Source organism: Trachypithecus francoisi, unplaced genomic scaffold (assembly GCF_009764315.1).
Source record: "Trachypithecus francoisi isolate TF-2019V2 unplaced genomic scaffold, Tfra_2.0 Lachesis_group16, whole genome shotgun sequence".
In the NCBI taxonomy this organism is placed as follows: Eukaryota; Metazoa; Chordata; class Mammalia; order Primates; family Cercopithecidae; genus Trachypithecus; species Trachypithecus francoisi.
The window spans coordinates 47,121,001-47,140,553 of NW_022681461.1; the positions used below are offsets into that span (position 1 = coordinate 47,121,001).

At 38.4% G+C, this 19,553-nt stretch overlaps 1 protein-coding gene across 3 annotated transcripts in view; it reads left to right on the forward strand.

Annotated features, from left to right (window-relative positions):
* CNTLN (centlein) overlaps window positions 1–19,553 on the forward strand; it is a 421,157-nt gene that overhangs the window by 2,598 nt on the left and 399,006 nt on the right. For all 3 annotated transcript variants that reach the window (XM_033237412.1, XM_033237414.1, XM_033237413.1), the window contains exon 2: window positions 5,154–5,242. In XM_033237412.1, coding sequence (XP_033093303.1) covers window positions 5,154–5,242 — 89 coding nt within the window. The remainder of the gene's footprint in view (window positions 1–5,153; window positions 5,243–19,553) is intronic.

Sequence of the window (19,553 nt, forward strand, 5' to 3'; positions counted from 1 at the left end):
GATATTTTTTCAGTTCTGTTCCTTTAAAAAATGCTGTCCAGATGTAAATTAATTTCAGAACCCAACAATGCTTGAAACATATAGTTTGGGAAAAAGAACACTGCTAATTAGTCCATTGTCATAAGTAGTAGCTTCATTTAATTTGTTTTGCTTTCACATTCCACTTACGGGAATTCAATGATGTGTGCTTGGTGAAGTTTGAGTAATTCCCCATACCATTCTGCATCATTGGAATGCCTCAGAATAAGCATGTAATAGAAAGTAATCAGACGTTTCTCTTAATATCAGCATCTCATCCCACTCTAAGTGATTGTATTATCTAATTAAACTTTAAAACAATATGGCTTCCTGATTAGCAAATGAACTATAAATAATGCTTACCTGAAGAAAAAGTGACTAATTTCAATGAGGGAAGAAAAGCTGTCTGCATTGCACTTACTGAGAGTAGTAGGTTAGCTTCCAAATGTAGCTTTTTCCTAAGGAATCTTTCAAGGGTGTTCCAAAGGGTAATTTTGCATCCATAACATTTAATACCCTATTTCACTAATTTAGAACCTAACTCCACTACATTTTTAATTTTGATTATATATTTTTAAAAATTATTATTTGATTCTGTTTGGAAGTTACATAGTGAGAATAAATAATTTTTTTTTTTTTTTGAGATGCAGTCTCGCTCTGTTGCCCAGGCTGGAGTGCAGTGGTGCAATCTGGGTTCACTGCAACCTCTGCCTCCCGGGTTCAAGCTGTTCTCCTGCCTCAGCCTCCTGAGTAGCTGGGATTACAGGCGTGCACCACCACGCCGGCTAATTTTTGTATTTTTAGTAGAGACAGGGTTTCACCATGTTGGTCAGGCTGGTCTCGAACTCCTGACCTTGTGATCTGCCTGCCTTGGCCTCCCAAAGTGCTGGGCATGAGCCACTGCACCTGGCCTGAGAATAAAGAATTTTATAATGACAGTAGTTTGTTTGGGAGGCCGAGGTGGATGGATCACTTGAGGTTGGGAGTTTGAGACCAGCCTGGCCAACATGGTGAAACCCAGTCTCTACTAAAATACAAAAATTAGCAGAGTGTGGCAGCATGCACCATTAATCCCAGCTACATGGGAGGCTGAGGCAGGATAATTGCTTGAACGTGGGAGGTGAAGGTGTGCTGAGATTGCGCCATTGCACTCTTATCTTGGGCAACAGAATGAGACTTTGTCTCAAAAAAAAAAAAAAGAATTTTATAATGAGTAGTCTTAGGTTTTTATTTTTTGTTTTCATTGTATTTGTGACGGTCTCCCTCTGTCACCAGTGCTGGAGTACAGTGGTGCAGTCCTGGCTCTTTGCAGTGTTGACCTCCTGGGCTCAAAGGATCCACCCATCTCAGCCTCCAGAGTAGCTGGGACTACAGGTGTGTGCTACCACGCTAGGCTAATTTTTGTATTTTTTGTAGAGATGGGGTCTCTGTCTCCCTGTGTTGCCCAGATTGGTCTCGAACTTCTGAACTTAAGCCATTTGTCCATCTCAGCCTTATAGGGGTGCGCTACCACATCTGGCCAAGGTTTTTATTTTTGTTATTTAGAAAGAACATCGTTTAGTGCCTGAAGGGAAAATATAAAGAGAATATGAGTGATTGATAATAGTTTCCTTGTATTAATGTCTGGAACAGTTTGGAAACTAGTTCTGTGTTTTTTTGGGGGGGAATTTGTTTTTTGTGTATGAAAGTTTTTTTTAGTAATTCTAGTTGTAATCCAAATTGAACATAATATGGCATTTAAATAACTAAAAAACTCACAAAACTCATATATAATGTACTTCCACAATCCATTTGTAACATTTTATTGTTCACAAAAGAATTTTTTTTCATATCACCAGACTTACTGTACAGGATGGTGTTATAGTTAATAACAATAGATTGTGTACTTGAAAATTACTAAGAATAAATTTTAAGTGCTCTCATCACAAAAAAATGGTGGGTGTATGAGATAATGGTTATGTTTTCTTCTTTGTTTGTTTGTTTTTTTTTTTTTTGAGACGGAGTCTCGCTCTGTCACCCAGGCTGGAGTGCAGTGGCCGGATCTCAGCTCACTGCAAGCTCCGCCTCCCGGGTTCACGCCATTCTCCTGCCTCAGCCTCCCGAGTAGCTGGGACTACAGGCACCCGCCACCTCGCCCGGCTAGTTTTTTGTATTTTTTAGTAGAGACGGGGTTTCACCATGTTAGCCAGGATGGTCTCGATCTCCTGACCTTGTGATCCGCCTGTCTCGGCCTCCCAAAGTGCTGGGATTACAGGCTTGAGCCACCGCGCCCGGCCTCTTCTTTGTTTTTTGAGATGGGGTCTTGGTCTGTCGCCCAGGCTGTATGGTGGCACGATCATGGCTCATTGTAGCGTTGACCTCCCGGGCTCAGCGATCCCCCCACCCTCAGTCTCCTGAGTAGCTGGAACTACAGGTGTATTCCACTACAACTAACTAATTTTTAAGTTTGTAGCGATGGGGGTCTCACTGTGTTGCCCAGGCCAGTCTCAAACTTCTGGACTCAAATGATCCCCTCCCATCTTGGCCTCCCAAAGTGCTAGGATTACAGATGTGACCCACTCTGCCAGCCCTAATGGTTATGTTAATTAGCTTGATATAACCATTCTAAAATGTATACATAGAACATTATGTTGTATGCCATAAATATATGCAATTTTTATCTGTCAATTAAAAAATACTAAAAAACAAAAATTCCAGAAGAAGAAATGGGTAAATACATTTCTAATCTTGAAATAGAGAAGGCTTTTCTAACTGGTACATGAAGTCCATAAGCCATAATGGAAAAGATGGATACATTTGAGTATGTAAAATTAATAACTTGCTTTTCAAAAAAGTCAATAAGCAACAACAGACTGGGAAGAATATTTCTGACAATGGGTAGACACAAGTCTAATTTTAAGATTTCCTCTAAGTTTCCAACAGCACTTATATTTCATTGACAGAACATAGTATATAACCCATAAGGCAAGAGAGGTCGGTCTGTTACTTGGGCAGAATTGTTTCTCTAACCAAAAAGAGAGAACGGATGATGGAGACAGAAATTGAGATATCTGCCACACAAGTAAAATGAAATCACTAAACATACAGGATTATTAAACGAAATATGCTGTGAAAACAAAATTGTAACTGGAAAAGTGGTTGCTAGAGACTTGGGAGTTTTGGTGACTATGATAGTAGTCAGGGAAGAATTCACTTGAGATATTATTTAAGATTTAAGTAAAGACTTGAATGAAGTGAGGGAATACTCTGTGAAAATGTGATGGATGATGCAGTATGTGCATTGGCCCTGGTTCAAGTAGAGCAAGTAGAGTAAGAACGTCTGTGTGAGCAAGGAGGAAAGAGACAGATGAGGTTGGGGAGGTGTATATGGGCCAGGCCATATGGAGTCTTGTAGCCTTGACACAGAGTTTGGATTAGTTGCCTAATTTGATGGAAACCCACTGGAGAGTTTTGAGTTGTAAGGCTGTGAGACCATGATGGAGAGCTGGGCAAGAGACGGAATTGACTTGGACTAGGGTGATAGTGGTAGAAGTGGTGAGGGTGGTCAGAATTTGCCTATAATGTAGATAAAGACAGTAGGGTTTGTTGATGATTGGATATGAAGTGTGAGGAGAAAAGAATAACCAAGATTGGCCGGGCATGGTGGCTCATGCCTGTAATCCCAGCTCTTTGGGAGGCTGAGGCAGGTAGATCATGAGGTCAGGAGTTCGAGACCAGCCTGGCCAATATGGTGAAACCCTATCTCTACTAAAAATACAAAAATTAGCTGGGTGTGGTGGTGCGTGCCTGTAGTCCCAGCTACTCAGGAGGCTGAGGCAGAAGAATCACTTGAACCTGGGAGGCAGAGGTTGCAGTGAGCTGAGATTGTGCCACTGCACTCCAGCCTGGGCGACAGAGCAAGACTCTGTCTCAGGAAAAAAAAAAAAAAAGAATAATCAAGATTGACTCCTAAGTTTTAGATCAACCTAACCCTAACACCCAGCTCACGGGTGGGCTGCATGCAGCCCAGGATGGCTTTGAATGCGGCCTAACACAAATTATTAAACTTTCTTAAAACATTATGATATTTATTTTGCAATTTTTTTAGCTCATTAACTACTGTTAGTGTTAGTGTATTTTATATGTGGCCCAAGATAATTCTTCTTCTTCCACTGTGGCCCAGGGAAGCCAAAAGATTGGACACTACTGTTTTAGATCTTTGAATAAATGAATAGATGGCAGTATCAATTTCTGCGAGGGAGAGGGGCAGATTTGTGAGAGGGTAAGGAACCAATAATTTTATTTTGGACAAGTTAAATTTAAGGTATCTATTAGGTTTTCAAGTGGAATTATTGAATATGCAGTTGGAGATAATTATGGAATATGCAATTGAATATGCAGTCTGGACCTAAGAGTAGAAGAAATGACCCTAGATACAAATGTGCGAGTCTCAGGGTAGCGTTGGTATTTAGAATCATGGGTCTGATATAAGGTCACCCAGGGCAGTGGTTCTCAACCCAGAGAGCACAGATTCACTCAAGGCACTTTTAAAACATAGTGATGCTTAGATCTAACCTAAGACCAATTAATCAGAATCTCTAATTCGTCCCTATTTTTTAAAAGCTCCCCAAAAGGGATTCCTGTCAGCCAAGGTTAATAACAACTAACCTAGGTAATAAGGACTGAAACTACCCATTGTCCTTTGGATTTGACAATATGGAGGAACTTGAATAATGATTTTATCATAATGGTGGGGAGGAAAATCTTACTGGGAAGCATTATAGAGTGAATGGGAGATAGGAAAGAGACATAGTAATTACAGGCAACTCTTTCAAGGAGTTTTGATAAAAGGGGAGCTGAAAATGGGGCAGCAGTGAGGGAAGTTTCCTTTTAGAGCAAATTTAATTCCATATTTAGCATTTCAACAGTTGTATCCCAAAATATAGGTGATAGAAATAGTAAAAGTGAATGTGGATTACCTGTGTAATAACTTTTGAAAATAAAGCTTTCCCCCATACCTTTAAAGAGAATCAGTTGGTGTAGTTATACAACTAGGGATCAAGTAATTGGTTTTTCATTTTAAAATTTAATATAGTATCTTATTTCACTATCACTAAGTGAAGCAATGCATCTAAATTCTCTTTTATTTCTTTAAGGCTGATAAAGAATTTGTATGGTCTTTGTGGAAACGTCTCCAGGTGACAAACCCAGATCTCACACAAGTGGTCAGTTTGGTTGTGGAAAGGTGAGCTCTCAAATTATTTTTTCATGAGTATTTGGTGTGTTGAGTTTGTTTCACTTCATTATTAAAGTTAACGCTTGTCATTAATCTCCTCAAGAGATTCATTTAATGTCTAAATAAATGTGGAGCCGGAAATTAAAATTGCTGGATTATGAAGGGTGCCAGTTCACCAAGTACAGGTAGGCCCTGTTCCTGTTCATATTCTGACGTATTTGGAGAGTGTGTAGTTAAGAGATAAAACTATGTCTTAAATACTGTGTGTATGTGTCTTGAGCTGTTACAGTTCAACCTTAAAAATCGGCGAAGTCCCTGTTGTTTGACTTTTTACTCTATAGACTGCCTCTCTAGGGAACTTACTAGACGTGACTCAGTTTTCCCCTAAGATAATTGCAGTGTGTAATTGAAAGCCTGGGATGATCTTGCCAGTGTAGACTAAGTGTTCTGGAGTAGATTAAGGGATTTTACTTAGCACTCCATATTATCCTGTAGGACCTGCCCATTTAAACTGTAGATTGTTGGACCTCTTCTTGGTCATTAGAAACAGTGGAATGATCCTGGGTTCTTCCTATCAAACATTTGGTATATGGTATTCCCATGACACGTAGCACAACAATTAAAACACTTGCTTTCCTAGTAAATGGATTTCATTATACTTCTTAAATGAGAAGCTAAACATACGGATACCTTTTCCTTTTTTAAAAATTGGAATCATGATCCTAAAATCTGAATATCATTTTTCATTACTTGAATTATATTCACCTTTGGAGTCTCTAGTCCTGGGATCATTCCAGTGTTGTCTGAAATTTGACTTGTTAAAAATCTGTGATACATGCCTGAGTATGTCTAATTTTACCATCTTTGGTTATTATGAACACTTAAAATAGTATAATCAGTTTCTTCTCATGTGGCTTATATGTCTAACTCATCAATCATTTTCTTTCCTTCTGATGATCAGAATTAAGTCTTTTGTTGAAGTACCCTTATTACTTCCTCAGTCATTTTTGAGATGAAATGTGATTACTCAGACTCCCTCTGTTTTTTTAGTAGAATAAGCCTTCTAGAGAAGCCTGGGGACTTCAATTGTCATTTCCATGATTCTTTATTCTCCCCTCCTTTTATTTGTTATTTTTTAAAACTTTCTAAACCTATCCATAATTTTTACTTTTCTCTTCGTTAAACAGAAGCATATATTAAATTATTGTTAGGTCATTTTCCTCATGCTTTACAATGTCTATTTTTCATATTTATAATATACAAAGTATACATTCATATAACATACAATTTATAAATAAACATACATACTGTATACGAGAGGTAGGTGTTCAAAAGTCTTTTTTTTGATAAGGTGTAATGAGAAATTTTGGAGATTACTGCTTTATAACTGTGACTCTCAAAATTTAGTGTGCACAAGTTATACTTGGAGAATTTATTAAAATGAAGATCTCTCGGCCTTTTACCTGATCTACTGAATGTCTGGAGATGGGATCTAGGTTTAAAATAAAGTTTAAAATAACATTTCCAGGTAATTCTGATGTCTGTAGATTACACTGTGAGATACCTTGGATTTTGAGTTTATTTTTGAAATTGGAAACTATAAGTAGCATTTATAATTTTATTACTATGTAAATACTTCCTAGAGAACGATGTAGTATGTTCACATCCATTGAGAAGTGAAAATGATATGCCAAATATTCAACCCATGTCTGTTAAAAATAATGTTCTAAATATCAAGGTCAAACAGATGATCTTTCTGTATAGTCCATTAATTATCCAAATTGTGATCCATTTAGGTCTGTTTAATTTTTAAACCATGGACTTCCTGGACAGCATTCCCCCCTGGAATTTCTCATTGCCCTTTACTTTTTCTTATAAAGAATGTCTATGTTCTTTGTCAGACATTTGTATAATAGGCTGAGGACATTTTTCCTTGTCCTCTTTGGCTTATGGTATGGATTACTTTCTGAACCTACTCACATTTGTCATTTTAGGTTTTCTTTTCATTGTACAACTGAACTTATTACACAGTTTCTAGGATGCCAGACTGTCCTTTTCTTTTTGGTCAGATTATTTTCAAGTATTTTTTTTTTTCTGAGAAAGGATGGACAGGTGGTACATTTTCTGACTCCTTATATGACTGAAAATGTCTTTCTTTTGCCCTTACACTTAGTTGGCACTTCAGCTGAACATAATTATTTTATGTCCATATATTTTGCCTTGGATTTTTGAAAGCATAGTTCTGTTATCTAATTCGAGCATATTGTAATGCTACCAAGGAGCCCATCAGTGTGATTCTTGTTTCTTCCTAGATACTTGCTTGAAGCTTGTAGGATTTTCTCTTTAGGTGCACTGTTGTAAAATCTCAGCATCATCTGTTTTTGGGTCCTTTGAAAGTTTATCCTTCTTGGTCTTTGGTGGGCCTTTCCATCTCAAAACTAAGATTTTCTTTTGATTGATACAATGTTCTCATATCTTTTCTTCATTGTATTCTTTGTTTTAGCACTCTGTTAGAGGTTGGAGCTTACAGATTTGACCTTCTTTTCTGTTTTCTTTCTTATCTCATGTTTTCCATCTTTTTATCTTTTGTCATATCTCCTCGGTGGCCTTCCTACTTTTTGTTCCATCAATAAGTGGAATTCTTCTGTTTGCTCTATGCTATGATATGAATGTTGGTGTCCCACCAACATTCATATGTTGGACCCTAATACTCAATACGATAATATAGATGAGACCTTTTGGAAGTGATTACATCATGAGGGCTCAGCCCTCATAAATGGGATTAGTGCTCTTATAAAGGGATTTAAGGAGCCTCCCTTCTCTTCTGCCGTATGAGGATACAGAAGGTGTCATTTACATGGAACAGACCCTCACCAGACACTGAATCTGCTGGTGCCTTGATCTTGGACTGCTGGTGCTCCAGAACTGCGAGCAGTACATTTCTGTTGTTTATAAATTACCCATCTAAGGTATTTTGTTATAGCAGCCCAAATGGATGAAGATTCTCTCTGATTATTTGAATTTTTAAATTTTAACAGTCAAATTTTTACTTCTAAAAATTACTTATTTTTAAATTTTTTCCTTTTTCAAAGCAGCTTTCTTTAATAGAATAACTTTTTAATCTTTCTGATTATAATTCTTTAAGTTCTTTTCTGTTTCTTGCATTATCTTTGTTTTCTGTTGAGTAATTTCTGTTTGTTCTTCCTAGTCTTTCTCTTTTTTGAATTAAAAAAAAATTCCTTGTCTTTCTCTTTGATACTGTTGATTTTCTTCAAGTGTATGATGAACATTCACTGCCTTGCTTTTATATAGGCATGTTGCTCATATGGGTTTGCTTTGTGTTTTTTGTATATCTGTTTACCGGAAGGTTTCTCCTTTGAATGTAAGGATTGCCTGTGGGCTTTTTGTAAGGCTTGGGGAGGGGCCTATCCACAGGCTTTCCTGAAAGGTAAGTAGTAGATAGACTTCACTGTGGTGAATGAGAGTTAGGTCCTTTAAGTCAGGCCCTTTTCTAATTCTGTTGCTTGCCCAACACTCTGAGTAGGGATTTTTGCCAGGCAAATGGTTGTTTTGAATGCAGATTTTGGCCATTTGATGTAGGCAAATGCTGCAGGTAACTGTTCTGAACACGGATGAGTGGGAGGCTCAGCTCTTTTTGGTAAATGGTTTCTTAATTAATTGTCTTGATTCCGGCAGGCTTCTGCTCTCTGTACTTACTAATTGGGTACTTAGAGCCTTTCTGGGCCTCTTCTATGAAAAGCAGCATCCTCTTCTGTAGACTTCTATTTCGGTTTTGGATTATAATTTTTCTCTTTTGGTTTATTTGTTTCTATGAGTCTATGCTTCTGTTTTTAAGATATTTATCAAATTTATAGTTCATTTGTGGCTGCTTCTCTTGTTTCCCATGCTGATAAGGATGTATTTAATGTGGTGTGACTTGGGGTTGTCAGTGTCGTGTTGTTAGCTCATCACCTCAGAAAGAAGTATCATATCATTTTTAGGGTTATAGTATATTCTATTATTTAGATATAGCATATTTGTATTTAACCACTGTAATTTTGTTGTACATTAGGACTATTTTTAAAAATAGTATAATAATGCTGTGATGAATGGCTTTTTGGATAGTTTGCCCTGTATTATTGGTTTCAACGATTGTGCTACTGACCTAGTGAATAGAGGCTGAGATTGCTAAACATCTTGAAATGAAAAGAATAATCCTGCCCAATTAAAGAATTGTACTATTCTACTCCATATGCCAGTAGTACCCATTTGGACTGTCTATGTAGATGTGTTGTGTGTATATGCTTTACTTTTTATTGTGGAAAAATTTTAATTAGATGCAAAGACAGAGAATACATTATTGAACTCTCATGTGTACTCATCACTCACCTTGAACAGTTATCAACACACGTACAATCATGTTTCATCTATAAACCTCTATTCTCTCTCTCCTTCTACCACCAATGGATTTTGAAGCAAATCCTACATATCATGCTGTTTTAGCTACAATTACTTTAGTGTTTACAGACAATTCTAGTTATTAACAGTAATGTTCTGAAAAGTCACTACAAATACTTAATTAGCTAACACTGAACTATTACTCCTAGAGGAAGTTAAGGGGTTAGGTTCCTGTGAGTCTCTGGTCACAACAATTTTGTCAACTGATCAACACATAGCCTCATTTTATGTGTGTTTCTGTTTAAAGATATTTCATTTATTGTTTGTTCATTGATGTTGAACTCATGACCAACAGCACTATAACTCATGCCTGAACAAAGCTTATCTAACACATTGTTTTCTCCTTATGGCATGTCACAACCTTCTTATACTTAGGAATACTAGCCAGCACTTCAGCACTGTGCTTGATGATCATTTGAAGGACTGAAGTCATGAAAAACAAGCACCAAAATGTGACAAATATGGTACTAAATAAACCATGAAAAGGAAACTTGTGTTTATAGTATAAGAGCTGAAGCAGAGTGTCACCTTATTTGACATCAGTTGGAAACATGTGGGTTGTGTGACTCAAATTTTTTGCCACTTTGTGTGTAGCTGCAAATCACTACAATAGTGCCACAATTTTTATTTATTTTTATTTGAATTATTATACTTTAAGTTCTTGGTTACATGGGCAGTACATGCAGTTTGTTACATAGGTATACATCTGCCCTGGTGGTTTGCTGCACCCATCAACCTGTCACCTACATTAGGTATTTCTCTTAATGTTATCCCTCTGCTAGCCCCCAAACCCTGACAGGACCCAGGGTGTGATTTTCCCCTCCCTGTGTCCATGTGTTCTCATTGTTCAACTCCCACTTATGAGTGAGAACATGCGCTGTTTGGTTTTCTGATCTTGTGATAGTTTGCTGAGAATGATGGTTTCCAGCTTGATCCATGTCCCGCAAAGGACATAAACTCATCACTTTTTATGGCTGCATAGTATTTCATGGTGTATATGTGCCACATTTTCCTTATCCAGTCTATCATTGATGGACATTTGGGTTGATTCCAAGTCTTCGCTATTGTGAATAGTGCCGCAGTGAACATATGTGTGCATGTGTCTTTATCATAGAGTGACCTATAATCCTTTGGGTATATGCCCAGTAATGGGATTGCTGGGTCAAATGGTATTTCTAGTTCTAGATCTTGAGGATTCACCACACTGCCTTCCACAATGGTTGAACTAATTTACACTCCCACCAACAGTGTAAAAGTGTTTCTATTTCTTCAGATCCTTTCCAGCATGTATTGTTTCCTGACTTTTTTTTTTCTTTTCTTTTTTATACTTTAAGTTCTAGGGTACATGTGCACAACATGCAGGTTTGTTACATATGTATACATGTGCCATGTTGGTGTGCTGTACCCATTAACTCGTCATTTACATTAGGTATATCTCCTAATGCTAACCCTCCCTCCTCCCCCATACCCCCTTCCCACAATAGGACCTGGTGTGTGATGATCCCCTTCCTGTGTCCAAGTGATCTCATTGTTCAATTCCCACCTGTGAGTGAGAATATGCGGTATTTGGTTTTCTGTTCTTGCGATAGTTTGCTGAGAATCATGGTTTCCAGCTGCATCCATGTCCCTACAAAGGACATGAACTCATCCTTTTTGATGGCTGCATAGTATTCCATGGTGTATATGTGCCACATTTTCTTAATCCAGTCTGTCACTGATGGACATTTGGGTTGATTCCAAGTCTTTGCTATTGTGAATAGTGCCACAGTAAACACACGTGTGCATGTGTCTTTATAGCAGCATGACTTATAATCCTTTGGGTATATCCCCAGTAATGGAATGGCTGGGTTGAATGATATTTCTGGTTCTAGATCCTTGAGGAATCGCCACACTGTTTTCCACAATGGTTGGACTCGTTTACAGTCTCAGCAACAGTGTAAAAGTGTTCCTATTTCTCCACATCCTCTCCATCACCTGTTGTTTCCTGATTTTTTAATGATTGCCATTCTAACTGGTGTGAGATGGTATCTCATTGTGGTTTTGATTTGCATTTCTCTGATGGTGAGTGATGATGAGCATTTTTTCATGTGTCTGTTGGCTGTATGAATGTCTTCTTTTGAAAAGTGTCTGTTCATATCCTTTGCCCACTTTTTGATGGGGTTATTTGTTTCTTTCTTGTAAATTTGATTGAGTTCTTTATAGGTTCTGGATATTAGCCCTTTGTCAGATGAGTAGATTGCAAAGATTTTCTCCCATTCTGTAGGTTGCTTGTTCACTCTGATGGTAGTTTCTTTTGCTGTGCAGAAGCTCTTTAGTTTAATTAGATCTCATTTGTCAATTTTGGCTTTTGTTGCCTTTGCTTTTGGTGTTTTAGACATGAAGTTCTTGCCCATGCCTAGATCCTGAATGGTATTACCTAGATTTTCTTCTAGGGTTTTTATGGTTTTAGGTGTAACATTTAAGTCTCTAATCTATCTTGAATTAATTTTCATATAAGGAGTAAGGAAAGGATCCAGTTTCAGCTTTCTACTTATGGCTAGCCAATTTTTCCAGCACCATTTATTAAATAGGGAATGCTTTCCCCATTTCTTGTTTTTGTCAGGTTTGTCAAAGATCAGATGGCTGTAGATGTGTGGTATTATTTCTGAGGGCTCTGTTCTGTTCCGTTGGTCTATATCTCTGTTTTGGTACCAGTACCATGCTGTTTTGGTTACTGTAGCCTTGTAGTATAGTTTGAAGTCAGGTAGCATGATGCCTCCAGCTTTGTTCTTTTGGCTTAGGATTGTCGTGGCAATGTGGTGTCTTTTTTGGTTCCATATGAACTTTAAAGCTGTTTTTTCCAATTCTGTGAAGAAAGTCATTGGTAGATTAACGGGGATGACATTGAATCTATAAATTACCTTGGGCAGTATGGTCATTTTCACAATTTGATTCTTCCTATCCATGAGCATGGTATGTTCTTGCTTTTGTTTGTGTCCTCTTTTATTTCATTGAGCAGTGGTTTGTAGTTCTCCTTGAAGAGGTCCCTTACATCCCTTGTAAGCTGGATTTCTAGGTATTTTATTCTCTTTGAAGCAATTGTGAATGGAAGTTGATTCCTGATTTGGCTCTCTGCTTGTCTGTTACTGGTGTATAAGAATGCTTGTGATTTTTGCACATTGATTTTGTATCCTGAGACTTTGCTGAAGTTCCTTATCAGCTTAAGGAGATTTTGGGCTGAGACGATGGGGTTTTCTAAATATACAATCATGCCATCTGCAAACAGGGACAATTTGACTTCTTCTTTTCCTAACTGAATACCCTTGATTTCTTTCTCTTGCCTGATTGCCCTGGCCAGAACTTCCAACACTATGTTGAATAGGAGTGGTGTGAGAGAGGGCATCCCTGTCTTGTGCCAGTTTTCAAAGGGAATGCTTCCAGTTTTTGCCCATTCAGTATGATATTGGCTGTGAGTTTGTCGTAAATAGCTCTTATTATTTTGAGATACGTTCCGTCAATACCGAATTTATTGAGCATTTTTAGCATGAAGGGCTGTTGAATTTTGTCAAAGGCCTTTTCTGCATCTATTGAGATAATCATGTGGTTTTTGTCTTTGGTTCTGTTTATATGCTGGATTACATTTATTGATTTGCGAATATTGAACCAGCCTTGCATCCCAGGGATGAAGCCCACTTGATCATGGTGGATAAGCTTTTTGATGTGCTGCTGGATTTGGTTTGCCAGTATTTTATTGAGGATTTTTGCATCGATGTTCATCAGGGCTATTGATCTAAAATTCTCTTTTTTGTTGTATCTCTGCCAGACTTTGGTATCAGGATGATGTTGGCCTCGTAAAATGAGTTAGGGAGGATTCCCTCTTTTTCTGTTGATTGGAATAGTTTCAGAGGGAATGGTACCAACACCTCCTTGTACCTCTGGTAGAATTCGGCTGTGAATCCATCTGGTCCTGGACTTTTTTTGGTTGGTAGGCTATTAATTATTGCCTCAATTTCAGAGCCTGCTATTGGTCTATTCAGGGATTCAACTTCTTCCTGATTTAGTCTTGGGAGAGTGTAAGTGTCCAGGAAATTATCCATTTCTTCTAGATTTTCTAGTTGATTTGCGTAGAGGTGTTTATAGTATTCTCTGATGGTAGTTTGTATTTCTGTGGGGTCGGTGGTGATATCCCCTTTATCATTTTTTATTGCGTCTATTTGATTCTTCTCTCTTTTCTTCTTTATTAGTCTTGCTAGTGGGGTATCAATTTTTTTGATCTTTTCCAAAAACCCGCTCCTTGATTCATTGATTTTTTGGAGGATTTTTTGTGTCTCTATCTCCTTTAGTTCTGCTCTGATCTTAGTTATTTCTTGCTTTCTGCTAGCTTTTGAATGTGTTTGCTCTTGCTTCTCTATTTCTTTTAAATGTGATGTAGGGTGTCAATTTTAGATCTTTTCTCCTTTCTCTTGTGGGCATTTAGTGCTATAAATTTCCCTCTACATACTGCTTTAAATGTGTCCCAGAAATTCTGGTATGTTGTATCTTTGTTCTCATTGGTTTCAAAGAACATGTTTATTTCTGCCTTCATTTCGTTATGTACCCAGTAGTCGTTCAGGAGCAGGTTGTTCAGTTTCCATGTAGTTGAGCGATTTTGATTGAGTTTCTTAGTCCTGAGTTCTAGTTTGATTGCACTGTGGTTGGAGAGACAGTTTGTTATAATTTCTGTTCTTTTACATTTGCTGAGGAGTGCTTTACTTCCAACTATGTGGTCAATTTTGGAATAAGTGAGATGTGATTCTGAGAAGAATATGTATTCTGTTGTTTTGGGGTGGAGAGTTCTGTAGATGTCTATTACGTCCGCTTGGTGCAGAGTTGAGTTCAATTCCTGGATATCCTTGTTAACTTTCTGTCTCGTTGATCTGTCTAATGTTGACAGTAGGGTGTTAAAGTCTCCCATTATTATTGTATGGGAGTCTAAGTCTCTTTGTAAGTCTCTAAGGACTTGCTTTATGATTCTGGATTCTCCTGTATTGGGTGCATATGTATTTAGGATAGTTAGCTCTTCCTGTTGAATTGGTCCCTTTACCATGATGTAATGGCCTTCTTTGTCTCTTTTGATCTTTGATGGTTTAAAGTCTGTTTTATCAGAGACTAGGATTTCACCCCCTGCTTTTTTTTGTTTTCCATTTGCTTGGTAGATCTTCCTCCATCCCTTTATTTTGAGCCTATGTATGTCTCTGCATGTGAGATGGGTCTCCTGAATACAGCAAACTGATGGGTCTTGACTCTTTATCCAATTTGCCAGCCTGTGTCTTTTAATTCGAGCATTTAGCTCATTTACATTTAAGGTTAATATTGTTATGTATGAACTTGATCCTGTCATTATGATTATTAGCTGGTTATTTTGCTTGCTAGTTGATGCAGTTTCTTCCTGGCATTGATGCACTTTACATTTTGACATGTTTTTGCATTGGCTGGTACCTGTTTTTCCTTTCCATGTTTAGTGCTTCCTTCAGGATCTCTTGTAAGGCAGGCCTGGTGGTGACAAAATCCCTCAGCATTTGCTTGTCTGTAAAGGATTTTGTTTCTCCTTCACTTATGAAACTTAGTTTGACTGGATATGAAATTCTGGGTTGAAAATTCTTTTCTTTAAGAATGTTGAACATTGGCCCCCACTCTCTTCTGGCTTGGCGAGTTTCTGCTGAGAGATCTGCTGTTAGTCTGATGGGCTTCCCTCTGTGTGTAACCCAACCTTTCTCTCTGGCTGCCCTTAACATTTTTTCCTTCAACTTTGGTGAATCTGACAATTATGTGTCTTGGAGTTGCTCTTTTCCAGGAGTATCTTTGTGGCATTCTCTGTATTTCCTGAATTTGAATGTTGGCCTGCCTTACTAGGTTGGGGACATTCTCCTGGATGATATTCTGCAGAGTGTTTTCCAACTTGGTTCCATTTTCCCCGTCACTTTCAGGCACACCGATCAGACGTAGATTTGGTCTTTTCACATAATCCCCTATTTCTTGGAGGCTGTATTCATTTCTTTTTTCTCTTTTTTTCTCTACACTTCTCTTCTCGTTTCATTTCATTCATTTGATCTTCAATCGCTAATACTCTTTCTTCCAGTTGATCGAGTCGGTTACTGAAGCTTGTGCATTTGTCACGTATTTCTCGTGTCATGGTTTTTATCTCTATCAGTTCTTTTAAGGTCTTCTCTGCATTGATTATTCTAGTTATCCATTCATCTTTTCTTTTTTGAAAGTTTTTAGTGTCTTTGCGCTGATTACATAGTTCCTCCTTTAGCTCTGAGAAGTTTGATCGACTGAAGCCTTCTTCTCATCTCATCGAAGTCATTCTCCATGCTAGCTTTGTTCCGTTACTGGTGATGAGCTGTGTTCCTTTGGAGAGGGAGATGCACTCAAATTTTTTGAATTTCCAGGTTTTCTGCACTGCTTTTTCCCCATCTTTGTGGTTTTTTCTGCCTTTGGTCTTTGAAGATCGTGACATACTGATGGGGTTTTGATGTGGGTGTCCTTTCTGTTTGTTAGTTTTCCTTCTGACAGTCAGGACCCTCAGCTGTAGATCTTTTGGAGTTTGCTTGAGGTCCACTCCAAACCCTGTTTGCCTGGGTATCAGCAGTGGAGGCTGCAGAAGATAGAGTATTGCCGAACAGCGAGTGTTGCTGTCTGATTCTTGCTCTGGAAGCTTCGTCTCAGGGGTGTACCCCGCCATGTGAGGTGTGATGTGTCGGTCTGCACCTAGTGGGGGATGTCTCCCAGTTAGGCTACAGAGGGGTCAGGGACCCACTTGAGTAGGCAGTCTGTCCATTCTCAGATCTCAACCTCTGTGTTGGGAGATGCACTGCTGTCTTCAAAGCTGTCAGACAGGGGCATTTACTTCTGTGGAGGTTTCTGCTGCTCTTTGTTTAGCTATGCCCTTTTCCCAGAGGAGGAGTCTACAGAAGCAGGCTGGCCTCTTTGAGCTGTGGTGGGCTTCACCCAATTTGAGCTTCCCTGGGGGCTTTGTTTACCTACTTAAGCCTCAGCAATGGCGGGGCCCCTCTCCCAGCCTTTCTGCCGCCTTGCAGTTAGATCTCAAACTGCTGTGCTAGCAATGAGAAAAGGCTCTGTGGACATTGGACCCTCCGGGCCAGGTGTGGGATATAATGTCCTGGTTTGCCATTTGCTAAGACCCTTGGTAAAGGGCAGTATTAGGGTGGGAGTTACCCGATTTTCCAGGTGTTGTGTGTCTCAATTTCCTTTGGCTAGGAAAAGGAATTCCCTTTCCCCTTGCTCTTCCTAGGTGAGGCAATGCCTCGCCCTACTTCAGTTCTGGCTGATCGAGCTGTATCCGCAGATCAGCGCCAACTGTTCAACCTACCCCAGTGAGATGAACCCATCTCAGTTCATCTCAGTTGAAAACGCAGAAATCACCCATCTTCTGTGTCGCTCACGCTGGGAGCTGGAGGCTGGAGCTGTTCCTATTTGGCCATCTTCTGTTTCCTGACTTTTTAATGATCGCCATTCTAACTGGCATGAGATGGTATCTCATTGTGGTTTTGATTTGCATTTCTCTGATGACCAGTGATGATGAGCATTTTTTCACATGTCTGTTGGCTGCATAGATGTCTTCTTGTGAGAAGTGTCTGTTCATATCTTTTGCCCAATTTTTGATGGATTTTTTTTTCTTGTAAATTTGTTCAACTTCTTTGTCGATTCTGGATATTAGCCCTTTGTCAGATGGATAGATTGCAAAAATTTTCTCTCATTCTGTAGGTTGCCTGTTTACTCTGATGATAGTTTCTTTTGGTGTGCAGAAGCTCTTTAGTTTAATTAGATCTCATTTGTCTATTTTGGCTCTTGTTGCCATTGCTTTTGGTGTTTTGGACGTGAAGTCTTTGCCCATGCCTATGTCCTGAATGGTATTGCTCAGGTTTTCTTCTAGGATTTTTATGATCCTGGGTCTTACGTTTAAGTCTCTGATCCATCTTGAGTTTGTTTTTGTAAAAGATATAAGGAAGCGGTCCAGCTTCAGTTGTCTGCATATGACTAGCCAGTTTTCCGAACACCATTTGTTAAATAGGGAATGTTTTCCCCATTGCTTATGTGTGTCAGGTTTATCAAAGATCAGATTGTTGTAGCTGTGTGGTGTTATTTCTGAGGCCTCCGTTGTGTTCCATTGGTCTATGTATCTGTTTTGGTACTGGTACCATGCTGTTTTGGTTACTGTAGCCTTGAAGTACAGTTTGAAGTCAGGTAGTGTGATGCCTCCAGCTTTGTTCTTCTTGCCCAGGATTGTTTTGGTTATGTGGGCTCTTTTTTGGTTCCATATGAAGTTTAAAGTAGTTTTTTCCAATTCTGTGAGAAACATCAGTGGTAGCTTGATGGGGACAGCATTGAATCTATGAATTACTTTGGGCAGTATGGCCATTTTCATGATATTGATTCTTTATATCCAGGAGCATGGAATGTTTTTCCATTTGTTTGTGTCCTCTCTTATTTCCTTGAGCAGTGGTTTATAGTTGTCCTTGAAGAGGTCCTTCACATCCTTTGTAAGTTGTGCTCCTAGGTGTTTTATTCTCTTAGTAGCAGTTGTGAATGGGAGTTCACTCATGGTTTGGCTGTTTGTCTCTTATTGGCATATAGGAATGCTTGTGATTTTTGCACATTGATTTTGTATCATGAGACTTTATTGAAGTTGCTTATCAGCTTAAAGAGGTTTTGGGCTGAGACAATGGGGTTTTCTAAATGTACAATCATGTCATCTGTAAACAGAGACAAATTGACTTCCTCTCTTTCCTTTTGAATACTCTTTATTTCTTTTTCTTGCCTGATTGCCCTGGCCAGAACTTCCAATATTATGTTGAATAGGAGTGGTGAGAGAGGCCATCCTTGTCTTGTGCTGGTTTTCAAAGGGAATGCTTCCAGTTTTTGCCCTTTCAATATGATATTGGCTATAGATTTGTCATAAATAGCTCTTATTATTTTGAAATATGTTCCATCTATACCTAGTTTATTGAGACTTTTGAGCATAAATGGGTGTTGAATTTTATTGAAGGCTTTAGGTGGTTGTTAATTTTCACCAGTTTCACTGGAGAGTGCATCAGGAGAGCTCTTCAATCATCATCTCTCAATGTTTCTTGTTTTAAACTGCTAAATTTTGGGGTAATTTGTTATACTTCAATAGATAAATACTGGATCAAAAGATACAGTGGCAATTGTGATAGAGATTGTGAAATCACTGACTTTAGAAGTTGTACCAACTTTTACTTCCACCAGAAAAGATAAGAAGGTGCTTATTTTCTCTACATTCCTGGCCATAATATTGTTTTTAAACTTTCATATTTTCTTATGTGAAATGTAAAAAATGATATCCTGAAGTAGTTTTCACTTGCATTTCTCTTATTATTTGTAAGTTAACTCTAAGGGCCACTTTTATATCTTTTTTCTATGGGGATTTTCTTTTATACATCTTTCTCTATCCATTCTCGTGGCATATCTAATTCATGTCCTATGGTGCCCTTAAAACTCACTATATTATATAAAGAACTTATTGGCTTCTTTTAGTTATTTTACTACCTAACTTTCTCACTATCACAGGCATGCCATTTTCTTCCTTTTCTTTAAATTTCACATCTTGAGGGTAATCTTTGATACCTTTTGGACTCTTTGAACAGAATATCAATGCCTGAGTTCAGCCACTTCCTCTTTTGCATTGTCACTCAGATTTAGTAATTCCTCTGTGTCCTTAACTTCCAAATCCTCTATCTTGGTTCTCAGTAGCTCAGCTCTGCACATCTTATTGATTTCTTTTCCAAACATCAGTTCTGTTTTACATCTTTACTTTGAGACAGAGGAAGATATTAGCTGCCAAAGAAAATAATTTGTAAAA